Here is a 16,502-nt window from a genome sequence, read left to right as displayed (position 1 = left end):
TTTAAAGAAGTCTCTTATGCTCATCAAGACTGCATTTATTTGATCAAAAATACAGAAAAAAAAACAATACTGCAGAATGTTATTACAATATAAAATAATGGTTTTAATATACTTTAATATAATTTATTGCTGTGATGCAATGCTAAATTTTCATCTTAAGTGTCAGGAATCATTCTAATATACAGATTTATTATTAGAATTATCAATGTTGGAAACAGTTGTGCTGCCAAGTATTTTTCGGAAACTGTGATTCTTTTTTTCAGGATTCTTTGATAAATAACAAGTTAAAAAGAACAGCATTTATTCAAAATATATTCATTATAATTAAGTATTAATTTAACACATCCTTGGTGAATAAAAGTATGAATTTATTTAAAAAAAAATGACTGACCCCAAACTTTTGAACACAAGTGTATATTGTTGTTCTATTTTAAATAAATGCTGTTCTTTTTAACATTTTGTTCATCAAAGAATCCTGAAAAAATATCACAGGTTCCAAAAAAATATTAAGCAACAACTGTTTTCAATACTCATAATTAAATTAGTATATTAGAATGATTTCTGAAGGATCATCGGACACTGAATACTGACTTAATAATGCTGAAAAATTCTGCTTTGATCACAGAAATAAATTAAAATTTTAATGTGTATTAAAATAAAGAATATTTCATAATATATATTTTTTTGTATTTTAGATCAAATAAGCACAGCCTTTATGAGCATTAGAAACTTACTTAAAATACATTACAAATCTTACTGATCCCAAACTTTTGACCGGCATTGTATGTTAGAAATAGATGCATTTGTATAATGCATAAGTGAGTGAGATGTGGTGTGATATGAGAGGTGCACCATTTTCAGATACTTGTATTAACAGTCTGTTATACAGTGTTGCTATTGACAGTCATTATCAGAGAATAACAGACCCCAGATATCTGCATTTTCAAGAATCATGTAATAACTAATATTGTCAATATAACCTATCTTCTTTTAGGCGAGAGTGTGAGCAGTGAGACGTCTAATGGCTATCTGAACGATGCTGAGGTGGGTCTGCTGTCGTGGCATGCGGTTGAGGAGGAGCCGGACTCTCCCTCTACTCATGACATGAGCATGAGCATGAGTGTTACTGCGGATACTGTTAGCCAGAGGAGCCTCCTGCTCAGCCACACTGAAGCACTTGCAGGTACCAGATCTCAGCACAACTCATCCCTTCTGAACCTTGATCCCGCCCAACACTTGTGTGTCCCATCTGTGTAAACCCAAAGCAGCAAGTACTGTCACACTCTGTGTTTGAAAGTTGTGTTGTTCTTGATGTTCTTGTTTTTGTGGTCCATTTCTTTGGTCTCAGTATTTATAATGAAGATGATAGCAGAACGCCATATTAAGGAATAGTCTGGGCTAAATACAGCGGCATCTGTGAGATTTTGTCATTGTTTGCTAGTTTGAAAAAATTAAAGGTGATTGTACAACACCACAATAAATACATCATTTAATGCTTTATCACACTGTGATAATGTAAACATTTTACTCTTAAAGATTATGGGTCAAAGACTTTAAGATGTCCACGTAAAAAGAAATTTACAAGAGTGATTTTATGTCCATAGAAAGCACGTTAAATTTAAGCAAAGTGTCTACTTTAAGGTTTCAAATACATTTTTGGAGAATAAAATGTAAATATTTGGTTGAAATGATGTTACATTGTAATTCATTGTAACACAATATTTATGTAAAAAATCATGCTTTTCTGACTTTTACATATTAAAATATAAAAGAATAAGGGAGCATATTACATTTCATTGTGTTTTTTAATTTACTAAAAAATTCTTACCGACTAATGGGCAAAACCTAGGATGTGGCAATTTTAATGTAAGGTGAAAGTAATTCGTTTGATTTTTTTGTTGTAAATATGCTTGGCAAGAGTGTTACACTGAATGACATTTTAGTGGGTGTCTTGTGTAAATTAGGGAGAATGTAAGATATTTATGTTTTTGCTCAGGAAAAACAAAAACAAAAATGAAACAAAACTTTTTTGGAAAAACAACAATTTAAAGCAGTATTACACTTACTGTTTTTATGCTTAAACCCTTTTTCGTCTTTGACCCATACATGTTAGCATGAGATTAATGTCAATGGTTTATTACAGATTTAACATCTTCGATGTCTAACTACAGTATTTAGAGAGTGGGTAGACTGATGGCTGATAAAAAGCCTTATATACATGTCATATAGGCACATTCATTATAAAGTAATAGAAATGTTGCTATTAAAAAAAAAAATTTACAAAAATTGTGCACAGTATTTGTAATCAGTTTATTATTCATACACTAGGTTACCACTGGTGCTGTAAGAGGATAGACGCATTTAACCCAGAACATTCCTTTAAATCAGTGGTTCTCTACTAGGAGCCCGAGGTCCACTAACATCCAAGGGGGAATCAAGATGATAAAAATTATGTAAAAAAAAAAAGGAAACATATTTGGGGAAAAAACTTTACATTCATAAGCAAATTCATGCATGAGTTCAATAACCCCCCCCCCAAAAAAAAAAATTATTGTGTAATTAAAATTAAATAGAATAAATAACTAAAAACATGCATACTTACATGTACAGTCAAACTAAAAATTATTCAGACACCAGGTACAATTGTTAATATTTTTTTACTAGTGGGTGTAGGATACTATAGCAAAATAAAGTAAATTGTAACATATATGCAGCAGACATTTTAATATTTTTTTTAATGTTGAATATATGTTTAAAAAAAAGACACTGCAGAATCATCCAAAAATTATTGCGTGATTGATTAGTGTGACCGCCCCTTTATTTAGTAAATCATGAATCACTGTACAAGTCATGTGAATTCAGTGATTAAAAAGGGGGAGTCTTGAAGTACATTCAAAATACCTGTAATCCTGAAGCTTTTTATCTGAGAAGTGTTGGGCCTTTAAAAAAGGTGGAGAACCACTGCTTTAAGTTATCTTAGCATCTGCTACTGATTATTGTATTATTTCTGCACATCAGGATCAGGCGTTGTGCATCATGTGTCTTTAAGTATTTGATTCCCCTGCTTGTGTGAAATGTGATTCCACCTCCCTTCCATCCATCACTGTGTTGTTGTGTAGGGTCTGATCCTCACTGTCCCCCAGTGTCTCCGGCTCTCCTCGTGCCTCATGGCTGCTGTGAGGGCCCTCAGCTTCTGGAGGATGCCATGAATCTGCCTCACCATCTGGGTATTGCACTCATCCTCTCAACCTCCCAAACTCATCTTGTGTACTTCACTCTTCCTCCATTCATCAAACGCAACATCTTTCCAAACCTTTACATAGGTGGCTTTGTTCCAAGACAACATCTTTAGCAAAATGAAACCTCATAAATAACTGATTTGAAATGTTCTTCATGGGCAGGAACAATGACGCTAGAGGAGAAGTTCACATCCAGAATGAAAATTTCCTAATAATTTACTCTCCCCCATGTCATCCAAGATGTTCATGTCTTTCTTTCATCAGTTGAATAGAAATTAAGGTTTTTGAGGAAAACATTGCAAGAATTTTCTGTATACAGTTGACTTAAATGGTGGCCAGTGGGTCAAAGGTCCAAATTGCAGTTTCAATGCAGCTTTTAAGGGCTATAATAAAAGTCTTATGTAGCAAAACAATCTGTCATTTTCTAAGAAAAATACTAATTTATATACTTTTTAAACGCAAATGATCACCTTGCACTAGCTTGACCTCATACATTATATATTCATGCATGCTTGCACATCTTTTTTTTTTTTTTTTTTTTTAAGAAAATGACAGATCGTTTCACTAGATAACACCCTTATTCTTTGGCTGGGATCTGTTTTGAAGCTGCAATGAAGCTGCAATTTGGACCTGGTATGTTTTTCTCAAATCTTCAATTTCTTTGCAATTGAAGAAAGAAAGATATGAACATCTTGGATGACATGGGAGTGAGTAAATTGTTAGGGAATTTTCATTCTGGAAAATAACTTCTTTAACACTAGTTTGAATGGTATTTTCCATTTTTTGGCATTTGCCGTTATTCAGTTGTTATACTTGTTATACTTTTGTTTTCTTTAAATTCAATTGTGTGCTTGTGTTTTATCATATCAGGGTTTCTGTGGGTCTTAAACAGGTTTTAAGTTTTAAGTCTGTTTTTAAATTCTGATAAAATTTCGGATAGCTTGTAATTTTAATCAGTGAGATCTTTATAACAGTACAGCAGATGCATAAAATAATATAAAAATCAGTCTAATCGCGCTATATCTCCAGTAACATGTCTTAGTAAGATGATATTTAAATGTTTACTTTAACAAGTGAAACATATAATGCAGTGCACTACGATAATTATTGAGAGATAAACAATAAACATTCATCAAAAGCCTGATCATATTTAATACTCACATTTGAACAGGTTTTAAAAAAAGTCTTTATAATCAAGTAAAGCAAAGTTGCTTTAATCCAGTAAGTATTCATCTTGAAATATTACTAACAAAATCAAAATTATTTTCATGTTTACTTTATTTTAAAAAGTTCACAACACAAAAGATGCAAGAAGCTCAGGTGGGCAATAATATTTACTAAAATGCATCAATCAGACAACAGAAGGCATATACAGTAGTAGATTGTGTTCAACAGGTTTTTCAGCAAAATTTTGATCATGTTGAGAGGCCTTATAAATTGTGCAATTACATATGATAGATAGAAAGTAAACTTTATCGGCTTAAGTGACTTTTATTTCTTAATCAGATGTATCTTGCATCGAAAGACATCTGTTATGCCAACATCAACCAGAGGATCTTTCAACGCTTTTTAAAAGTTTAGTTTTTCCTTCCTGTAAAATACTCTGTGTGTCTGCTCTTTTTTACAGACAGCAGTGAGTTTCTGGCTGATGACATCAGCATCATCGCCGGTGGCAGTTTGACCGGTTGGCACGCTGACTCAGCCTTCGTTCTCTGGAGGAGGATCTTGGGGATTCTCGGTGATGTGAACAGCATCCGCTGTGCCCGCATCCACGCCAAGGTCTTCAGTTACCTCTATGAGCTCTGGCACAAGCTGGCCAAGGTAGGTTGCATTCATTCCCAGCAAAGCCTTGTTTATAGTTACCTTAGAAACTAAATGCAAAAGGTGTCTTGTTTTCATTGACTCCAATTTTAGATCAGAGATAACCTTGGGATCAGAGTGGATACAGACACAGCCATGGCCAGACCTTTGTTCATCCCTCCTCTGCGCATGCTGGCCTCTTGGCTATTTAAGGTAACATGCTTAAACTGTTCATCAGGAGCATTCTCTTTATTTTGACTAGAACTATAGTGATCAGAAAAAAAATACTGTATTGACTTTATTCATATACCAGAGAAACAAGCACATCACCATCTTTAAAATACAGTCTTTGAGCTTCCATTTGTGCAGTAGCTCTGTGTATTTCTATGGCATCGCTGTCTAAGGGTAATTTAAATTCTAAGGGTCTAAGGCTAAAATCTGGTAAAGTGGGTTTATGTATTGTAGAGTTAACGAAAGTTATTGTGAGCATTGTAATGTTGAAGGCAAGTGTCTTAACAAATGTCAGTAGACCAGGAAGATTTTTAAAATGAACGATTCATTTATAAATCCAACAGATCACTGTGGAAATACAACTAGAAGTTAGAAGACAGCAAACTGCAATAATGTGTCTCAGTTCACTTGAAATTGGATTTCTTTTGGGGTCAGTAAAAAAAAAAAAAAATTGGGTAATAAATGAATGCTTTTATTTAGCAAGGACATGTTAAGTTAATCAAAAGAGATTTATAATGTTAGAAAATATTAATAAGTTCCAGTAAACACTTGAACTTTATATTCATCAAAGAATCCTAAAAAAAAAGGAACAGGTTTCCACAGAAATATTGAATCAGCTGAACTGTTTTAACATTGCTAATAAGAAATGTTTCTTGAGCAGCAAATCAGTATATTAGAATGATTTAAAAAAAATCTGCATTACATATATTTTATTCTAAAATGTATTAAAAGAAAACGGTTTCTTTAAATTGCAAAATATTTCACAGTATTGCTGTTCTTACTGTATTTTATAAAAAATAAATGCAATTTTGTTAAGCATAAAATACCTTTTTCAAAAAAAAAAAAAAAAAAGTGCATTATAACTGGCATAGATTGGCATACTGTTTACATAAACATTTAGCATAATGTTTGATTGGTTGGTTTAGTTCGTTTCGGGGGGGTTTTCTGCTTTATTCAAACACATAAAAAATTAATGTTAAACATTATTAAAGTTATATACTTACTTACACAAATATAAATTTATATACATAAAAAAACATACACAAATATTTTGGAATCACTTTCACAACATTTTTTCCAGTTATTGAATAGTAAAAACTTTTACGAATAGTAGAAACTTTAAAGCATTTAAAGTGACAGACCAAATAACTGCAGCACATGCTTATGATAAACAAAATAGTCTGCATTAAAATACAATAAATGTGCGCAGAGCATAGGTGGTATACATATAGAAGTATACTGATGTAAAGGACTGACACTAGGTATAATGCAAATACAGCACAATGTCATTAATATGCTAATTAAGGCATGTTTTGCTGTATTTACTCTGAACTTGTGATGAATTGAATAGGCACATGAAGTGATAAATAGGCAATAGGCAAGGAATGAATTGCGATGTGTGTTTTCAGGCTACCATGTTGCCGTCAGAGTTCAAGGCTGGGAAGCTACAGGCGTATAAGCTGATCTGTGAGATGATGACGAAACATCAGGATGTGCTGCCCAACAGTGACTTCCTGGTGCATCTCTACCACGTCATGCACAAAGGCTTCACCAGCGACGATCAGGTACAACTGATTGTGCATGCATGTTTTTATGAAACCTGTATGTGTTCTGTTTGTTTTTACATTTCCAGTCAGAAAGTGGGGGTGTTTTCTGTGTTTTCTGGCATGTTATCGACCAGGAAGGGACATGACAATAGTTGTGGAAGCTCCAGAGGATTTGCATAAATCATACTCATTAAGGAAAAAGTACTTCCACTAATAAAAAGAGGTTTTAGACAACTTTACATCACAATAGCAAAGCCCATTTGACTTCAATTGGAACTGCATTGCTGTAATTGTTTATTTAATTGTCATTTTTTATTGTATTTTTTTTTTCCGGCACAAATTCTTCTTGTAGAACTTAAGTATTTAACCTAGAATATTCCTTTATTTTAATTATCAATTATCAATATTAATAATCTGAATTAAAAAAAAAATAGACCAGTTGAACCACTAGATGGTGCAACAGTCTTTTTTCTTGTGATGCAGAAGGCTCTCTGAAGCTGCCTGATTCTATACTTGATGAAATGCTTCTCTCCTAAACATTCGCAATGAGCCAGTATTAATCAAAAGAGAAAGTCTGATCTGAATTTGACCAATATAAAACAATTTTCTGTAGGTTTTATCCCTTGAAAGATTTTGTTTGTTTATGGTTTTGTAGTGTGATGAAATATGTTCAGATGTCCAGTGGTGTGTGTGCTGGCACTGCACTCATTTCATTTCTGTTTCTTTTTATTCATAAAATATGAATGTTGAGCTGCAAGGGAAAAGCAATAGAGACTGGACAAGATATACAGCGAAAGTGCTTTTGGCCACTGTTGTGGATCTACACACTGTTGTGTGTCGATAATAGATTGTATGTGTGTCACCGCTGGTTTGAAGTCTCACTCTAAATCCACACAGGGACAGATTTGAAGACCAGATAGAGCTTAGAGACAACATGGACAGTAGTGTAGAAGTGCATCTCTTCTGCTGTTGTTTTACCACTTACTTGATGGAGCTGTTAAAGTTGAGCTTAGCGTTCACATCTTACGCACCTCTGAAAGAACTGTTTGTGTTTACGACGATACAGTTTAACAGCCAAGTGCAAATACTGTGAGTTGGGTTGGATATAGGCAGCAATTCAGTGCTATTTCATTCTTTTCTAGTGCACTGAAAATTGTGTAACTGTTAAAATCATGTGTACTGTAGAGTTCTGTACCCATTATAGACTTGTAACTTCTTTTGAAGTTTTTGCATTTTCTCCACCAAAGTATGGACTCATAAAAAAAAGTTTGAATGGTAAACATAGTACTAAGTTTGATTTATTTTTTTTATTTTTAAATAGTCAAATTGTAACACATTTCACATGTGCAGCTCAGTCTTGTACAAAACATGATGTTCAGTCTGAATCCAGTTTAAGCTCCTTTAACACAACTAAAATAACTGATGTAGTCTCAACTCAGATGGATTAAGTTTTTTTTTGACAACAATTAAATTAAATTAAATTGTAATGAAATCTAAAAATAATATGTTGGATAGTTCACCCAAAAATGAAAATTACCCCATGATTTACTCACTCTCAAGACGTCCTAGGTGTATATGACCCAGGACCACAAAACCAGTCATAAGTAGCACGGGTATATTTGTAGCAATAGCCAGCAAATACATTGTATGGGTCAAAAGTATACATTTTCATTCAGATATGAAGTAAAGGTCATGTTCCATTAATGTATTTTGTACATTTTCTATTGTAAATATATAAAAACTTAATGTTTAATTAGTAATATGCATTGCTAAGAACATAGATAACTTTAAAAATGATTTTCTCAATATTGAGATTTTTTGCACCCTCATATTCTTGATTTTCAAATAGTTGTATCTCAGCCAAATAGTCTTATTCTAACAAATCATACATCAATTGGAAGCATATTTATTCAGCTTTCAAAAACATATCTCATTGATATCAGCTTTTATTGACAAATTTCCTAGCTCTTCCAAGCTTTATAATGGCAGTGAATGGGTGTTGATATTTTGAAGTCCAATAAAGTGCATCTAAACTCACACATGCATTGCACACTGAATTCACTGTGAACCGAGCCGTTCTAAGATGCAGAAAACACCGGATCTCGAGCTGATCACCTGAACAAAGTCCACGCCATATCAAGTAGCATACTTGATTAAGCCATATTGTGCTTTCAGTTTTAGTTCGTGTAACAGATACCGTGGAAAAGCATAATGGCCCATAACACAACTTTAAAGACCTTTTATATTAAAATAAGAAGTTTAAATCTATTCTACAAATTACACTTTTTGCCGGAAGACCTATTGTTTCTTATTATTATGCGACCACAATAATATCAAGACCGTTTTGCTATTGCAATACCATGATATTGATAATACTGTTACATCCCTAATATAAAAACAATAATCAAACAGTCAGAAATTCACATTGTGTCATCCCTGCGGGTGGGATTTAACATGCATCGTCAATTTTTTTGGTGATTTTAAATCAGTAGAAATTCACTAGCTCAAAAATAGAATTACCAGCATACAATAAATTCATGTTTATTGATATTTGTCATATGTATACTATATAGTATTGTTCAAAATGTATATATTAGAACAAGCATTTATTTTAGTGTAGTAAAAATGACATGAAACATTGTGCTATGAAATGTATCTGTACAGGAACCCTGGTCACACCGAAGCTGTAGTTAATGATTAGACCTTTCTTTGTGTACCACTATAGGAGCAGAAAAGTCAACAAATAAGAGCGCTGCCAACAGGTGTTGGACTGTTGGCTGGATTTAGTAAAAACACACTGACCATCAGCACATTGATTTTTACCTCCGCCATTTGGAGTCATGTAAAGGTCACAAATTGAGGTATTTGTCTAAGAGCTGCAGTACATCTAGAGTCTTCAGCTGGAAAGGATGAATCGCGGCACATTCACCCATGTGTTTGTAAATAAATGTCCTTGCGCTGCTCTGACAGCTTAAACCGTTTGGCCATGTTAAATTGTCACACACACACACACACGCACACATGCTGTAGATTCAGATTATGCTTGCTGTATTTACCGCTGCATAATAGTCCCGCTTTGCAGAATTGCCGCTTCCTCCAAAATGCTCATTTTGGGTAATCACGCAGCAGTTTGGTGGCGCTTAATTACTACTGGTTGCTAAGCATTGCAAAGGTCAGTTATTGCAGAATGAGGGTAAAATGTCCCCGCAGATGCACCGCTTCCACCAATTTCACATCTCCCTCTCAGCAGGACTCTTTTTATGCTGCTAGGTTGTCTATATTGGTGTTTTTTTTTCCTTCGTCTGACAGTGTTTACAAAGGATTCAATTAAGGAAGATGAATGTGGCAGTTACGGAGCAGCCGTGTTTGTTTATGCATTTGTTTGTTTGTGCGCATGGTACAGTGGTTTCAAGAAACTGATGTGAGAGAGACAGAAATGGTTGGTGGTTTACAAAGCGGTTAAAGCATACAATCTGAATTATGTAATGTTTCACACCTTCAGAGTAACTTATGAAGTCCAGAGACGTAGCCTGCAGTTAACCTGAGTTTGAATCTGTTATGAGTGATTTTCAGGACAAAGTAGGATTACTGTACATTTTTTTAAATATTAGTGTAATTTTATTTACTCTACATAATGAATAATTCTTCATTGCCCACTCCAAAATGCAACAGCAATGTCTAATTCCTGAAAGACTATTCAATTATGACTCTGTACCGAATCGCACAGGATGATTCATTCGTGAATTGGACTGATCTGAACAGCTTAATGGTTTAGTCAGAGTGAGTCAGTTATCAAGTCACAGCATTATTCATGTCTGTCTGACTCAAAACATGAAATAATAAAAGAGCATAAATGAATTAACATGCATTCTTGATTTTTTTTTTTATACCATATGGTAGGTTTTGTTATTACAGTAACATGAATTGATATTTTAGCATATTGACATTTAATGTGTTTTTTATGGTGGGTCAAAGATGTTAAGATGTCCACGTCAAAAGAAATTTACAAAAGAGATTTTTTTGTCCTTAGAAAGTAATTAAATGCAAGTAAAGTGTCTAATTTTTTTGTAAAATAAAATGTCAATTAATACATTGTCATTCAGTGTAACACAACATTTATGTAAAAATTCAAACAACATGCTTATTCTGAATTTTACATATTAATATATATATATATATATATATATATATATATATATATATGAAAGTATTTCGTGATAAATTGATTTTTGTTGTAAATATGTCTGACAAGATTGTTACCCTGAATGACATTATCTTGGTGTATGTTTTGGTAATAAAATAAGATTTATTGTTTAAGCTTATGTGCAGATCAGCACATATTCCAGTCCCTCCAGAAAAACGCGATTTTGCGATCGCATGATTCCATGCATAATCAGCCAAAGTCCGCATATTTATGCGGGGGACGCATTTTTTCAAATACGCCGCACTTTCGCCGCATAAATTGCAGATTTCCGCGCGCAAAATATGCGGGCTTGCATGATTTCATAATCCCATTTCCGTTTGGGTCTTTGTCTTCGTTCTTTCGAGTATACTATTGTGGTCGCGCGTTGCCGCGACGTTCTGTCTTGCCTCACTTCATTTTCGCCTGCCTGACCAGTCCACATCAAGTGAACTGGACATCGAGAGATTGTGAGACCCGAATATTAATCCGTGTGGCCGTTTGGCCATCCCCGCACTGTTTCAACTGGAGGACTGTGTTTGTGGGGTTCGTATGGTACCATTAGATTGTTGTGTGGATGAAATTATAAGTTGATGTGAGTGGTTTGAATGTGGTCTGTTTGTTTATTGTTGGAAGCGTGTGCGAGTGTGTATATGTACGAGTGTGTGTGAGCGTGAGAAATCGGTACTAAGGGTTGTGAGTTTGCGTGATCTTATGGAGTAAATTTTGTTGTGTGTATATTGTTGATGGACCATGTGTAATGTGATTGCATCTGTTATTTTGTTGCTTTTCTATTTTTGTTGATCAATTTTTCTTTTTTTTGTGTTTATTGATTTGATTTGATTTATGGTCATTTGATTTTTTTTTTTTTTTTTTTCGTGTTTAGTTGATTTTGACTTATGACTATTTGATTGTATTATTTTTTGTGTGTGTGTGTGTGTGTGTTTATTGATTTGTGTCAATTTGATGTTGATTTTGTTAATTTTGTTGGACGGGCTAAGGAGTGCTGACCACTCTAGGTCCATGTTAATGGGTACCCTTGTGAGTGATTTTGTTCTTCTGATTTTTACACGTGTCATCTGAATACACGTGTTTTTGTGGTGAAATGAGTACATTAGTGTACGTTTGAAGTGCGTAGTGAAGTGGAATTGGGGTAGGTTGGTTATTTCTCCTTGCCATCTGATGTGTTACTTTTGATTTGTCTAATTTGTTAATTTTTTTGTTTTGATTTGGAAGCCATATTAACCCCTTGTGTCCTAAATTGTGTCTGTGTGTTTAGCTTTTATCCCAGTAATAATAAAATATTGTATCTTTTTTCTATTCTTGTGGGAACAGACCTGGGTGTCTTTGACCATTATTTCCCTGGGAGAGATTCCCAGGGTGGAGTAGTCGATGTTATAATTATAATTGAATCCAGAATAACGAAATTCACCCCTTACAGTACTACATCTGGCAATAAGTGTGTTGGGGGAATCACTTTTTTCTCTCTTTTTCACCAAACCGCAGTTTTTGCAAGTTCCCGCAGTTTTTGCAAGTTCCCGCAATTTCATCGCATAAAATTGCATAAATATCCCGCATATTCAATCGCATTTTTTAAGAAAACGTGCCGCATAATCAAGGATTTTTGCCCGCAACAATCACAAAAAAACGCCGCGTTTTTCTGGAGGGACTGATATTCAATGTGTTCATCTATTCATCTTCCTTATTGTAGTATGAAATGTAAATATAATTGAAAAATAAATATGGTTCAGTGTTCAGTACGTTTTACTTTTAATACTTGTGTAAATTATAAATCGAGCTCTTTTGTATTTTTATTTACTTTTGAAAAGGACTACTTATTTTATTTTATTAGTTTGTCCATACATATTTAAGTACTTGATTTATGTACTTCATCTGTCTTTTTTTTTTTTCTTCCTCTCTCATGTTCTGATTTGCTCAGGATGTGTTGAACACAATGATTAGGTGGTGCTCACCACGCTTCTTCTTCCTGGGCCTGCCGGGCTTCACCATGCTTGTGGGAGACTTCATCACCGCGGCTGCTCGTGTCCTCAACACTGACTCCTTTGAGGTACTGCTGCTGTCCTGAAATAAATATATCCACATCTACACTACTTACAGAAGCACACAGCTTCATGTTGGTGTTTTGTCCATTCATGTTCCTGTCAGGCTCCACGGATCGAGGCTCAGACAGTTCTTGGTTCGCTGGTGTGCTTCCCTAACCTGTATCAACAGATCCCCTCTTTGCAGTCCGTTCCTGGATCTGAGGATATCGTAGTTGGCAAAGAGGACATGAAGGTATGCCGTTATAAAAGTCAACCAAATCGCACATTTTAATACACACATCTAATGATGATTTTATAGTGGAGATTAGCTCTCCATTCAGCTGTTAGAGTTAGCTTGTTAATTTGTTAATGGGATCACAGGTTTCACATATGGGTGTGAAACTGTCAATGGCAAATGCAAAGGATAATATACAGATGGAGAAGGCATAGTGACATTTTACAAATTTAATTGAATTAATTCTGTATTTCAATTATAGCTTACTTTCTTCATGTCAAGATGTTTAGTTGATAATGGTTGTTCTCAAACCAAAGGTGTTGAATGGCTTCAGAAAATGTGTCATATGGACTGATTTTCTGTCCCTGTCACAGTTGTGTTTGGATTTCACACTGAACGACTAAAGATAAAAGTGTTATGGGTTGATTTTCCATTGACTTCTCAAAGAAATGCTTGCAGGTGGATGATATGACGAAAATCTTAAACCATGATATGTGTCATTTAATCACAGCAGTAATACACAGCACCTAATGGGAATTCTTGCTCAATTTAGTTTGACACTGCATCAAAATGATGTAAATTGAAACCAAAGCCATAAATATTTCATAATTTGCTGCAACAAACATAAAAGGTGGTAAAGTGGCGTTAAAACATAACTCAACAAAATAACAACAAAAAAACAAAGAGTTTTATCTTTCTTAGATCTTTTATTTATATATTTATATATACTTTGTTACTCTATTAAAAATCAACTAAGTATATTCAAACTTTCACTGAAAAGTAATTAAAATCCTTTGTACATCATTTAAGTGTTGCAGTTTCTGAAGCATCTTTGTAGTCACATTGCTTAACTGGCTTTATATTGTTGTCAAAATAGTATCAGTATAAGTTTATTTACAGCTGTGTGTAAAAAATGTGCTTTATTTTACTTGACTTTCAATAAATTAAACAGAACAGCTAGAATATTACAGAAAAAAAAAATGTTCCTCATACAAATAGGTAATTGTCACGGGTGTGTGCAGGACGAGACGAGACGATAGACGAGATTAACAATCAACAATATATTTAATAGAATTCTCCAAGATGAACAAGGCTGGAACAGGCAGGAACACAAAGGGCTTTCACACACATCAAAATAACGTTATGGAGCGACAATACACTGAACTCAAAGACAGACTTATAAAGGGTAACTCATGATTAAACACAGGTGACGGTGATTACACAAACGAGGACTAAACCAAATGATCACAAAATGACAGGGGGAAGACAAATGGGAAAAAACAATGACAAAACTGTGACAGTAATACAGGTTTTTGAAGGTGAGAAATGACAGATGTTTTTTAGGTGATCTATTGCTCAAAAAATGTAGCGTACAAATATCTAAACTATACTTAAATGACCACAAAACTGAACCTTGAACCATCTGTTACCTGTCAAATGTAAAGGATTACTCCACTTCAGAATAAAAATTCCCAGATAGTTTACTCACCCCCATGTCATCCAAGATATTCTTGTCTTTCTTTTTTCAGTCGCAAAGAAATTAAGTTTTTTTAGGAAAACATTCCAGTATTTTTCTCCATATTGTGGACTTCAGTGGTGCTCAACGGATTGAAGGGTAATAGTGCAGTTTCAGTGCGGCTTTAAGGAGCTCTAAATGATCCCAGCCAAAGAATAAGTGTCTTATTCTTAAAAATATATATTTATACACTTTTTGTCTTGTATAGCTCTGGGATGCACATGCTTACTCTGTGCACTCCGGCAGTGTTGTTTTCGTCAACGATGACGATGACGAAATCATTTCTTTGACGCAACTTTTTTTTCATGACGATAACGAGACGATGACGAGATAAAAATGGCTCGTTGATGACTAAAACATGACGAGACATGTGTGAGTTTTCGTTGACGAGACGAGAATAGACGAAAATGTTAGTGGGTGGTCCGTCAGACGTTTAAAATGCACGACATTTCTGCTTATTGTGCATGCCAATTAAAACCTAAGAAGTATCTGCCGCTATGGCAAGCCGTTTTAGCATTAAATACTCTTTGCCATACTAGTAGGCTATGGCAAGCCGTTTTAGCATTCTATCCTTGTTTGGTTACGCCAACCACCTGGCGTGCAGCGCACAACGTGCTCAACATGTCACATTGTTGTCACTCAGACAGACAGACGATTAACCATGATGGCGGCAGTATGCACATTATTTCAAATATATGTCTTATGTCTAAAACCATTCCTTCATTATTGTAATTATTGGTGAAAATAGTCCATCCAGAAGCTCACATTGTGTTGAACTATAGATCTGCTATTTCCACAACTTATAAGTGACACTACCCAACAGCAAAATACTTACTGACCTACATTAATTTGTTAAAAGACTACTTTTCCCCCTTTTTTTGACTAAAACTAGACTATAACCTTTATGACTTTTCGTCGACTAAAACTATCACATATAGAAGTGACTAAAATGTGACTAAAACTAATAAGCATTTTAGTCCAAAAGGCTAAGACTAAGACTAAATCTAAGATGGTTGTCAAAAACAACACTGCACTCCGGTTCAAGACAGTTAGGGTATGTCGAAAAACTCTCGTCTCATTTTCTCCTCCAACTTCAAAATCCTCCGACATCACAGTTTTACCTTTGCACGTTCATTTTGTAAACACTGGGCCGGTACGTCTGCAGCGATGTAATACGATTTTGAAATTGGAGAAGAAAATGAGATGGGACTTTTTCGACATACCCTCACTGTCTTGAACCAGAGTGCACAGAGTACGCATGTGCATCGCAGAGCTGGACAAGATGAGTATTTGAGGTTAAAAAGTATATAAATTGTAATATAAATCACTTTGATAGATAAGACCCCTTTTCCTTGGTTAGAATTGTGTAGAGCCCTTAGAAGCTGCATTGAACCTTTAAAGTCCACTATATGAAGAAAAGTCCCGGAATGTTTTCTGCAAAAAACTTAATTTCTTTGCGACTGAAGAACAAAAGACATGAACATCTTGGATGATATAGGGGTGAGTAAATCAGTAATTCTTTAATATGTTGCCAAATGTAGCAGTATTAACTGTCTTTGTCATGCTTTCTATCTTTAGGACTACCTTGTGAACATCCTTTTGAAAACTGCACGCAATGAGACATGTGAAGGAGCCAGGTACTGTACAACCAGATCATTCCTTACCCACCACTCTCTTGACTGTCGTATATCTTTATGTGTAATGATCTTGCA

At 34.6% G+C, this 16,502-nt stretch overlaps 1 protein-coding gene across 1 annotated transcript in view; it reads left to right on the top strand.

Annotated features, from left to right (window-relative positions):
* The window catches only part of ralgapa2 (Ral GTPase activating protein catalytic subunit alpha 2), a 159,208-nt gene that overhangs the window by 72,818 nt on the left and 69,888 nt on the right, over nt 1–16,502 (top strand). Inside the window, exons 18-25 of the mRNA XM_073826619.1 lie at nt 949–1,183; nt 3,120–3,227; nt 4,867–5,060; nt 5,154–5,252; nt 6,680–6,835; nt 12,937–13,065; nt 13,164–13,292; nt 16,369–16,427. Coding sequence (XP_073682720.1) covers nt 949–1,183; nt 3,120–3,227; nt 4,867–5,060; nt 5,154–5,252; nt 6,680–6,835; nt 12,937–13,065; nt 13,164–13,292; nt 16,369–16,427 — 1,109 coding nt within the window. The remainder of the gene's footprint in view (nt 1–948; nt 1,184–3,119; nt 3,228–4,866; nt 5,061–5,153; nt 5,253–6,679; nt 6,836–12,936; nt 13,066–13,163; nt 13,293–16,368; nt 16,428–16,502) is intronic.

This window comes from Garra rufa, chromosome 21, assembly GCF_049309525.1.
Source record: "Garra rufa chromosome 21, GarRuf1.0, whole genome shotgun sequence".
NCBI lineage: Eukaryota > Metazoa > Chordata > Actinopteri > Cypriniformes > Cyprinidae > Garra > Garra rufa.
Note: the sequence above shows the minus strand (reverse complement) of the source record. Positions and strands in the feature narration are given on the sequence as shown.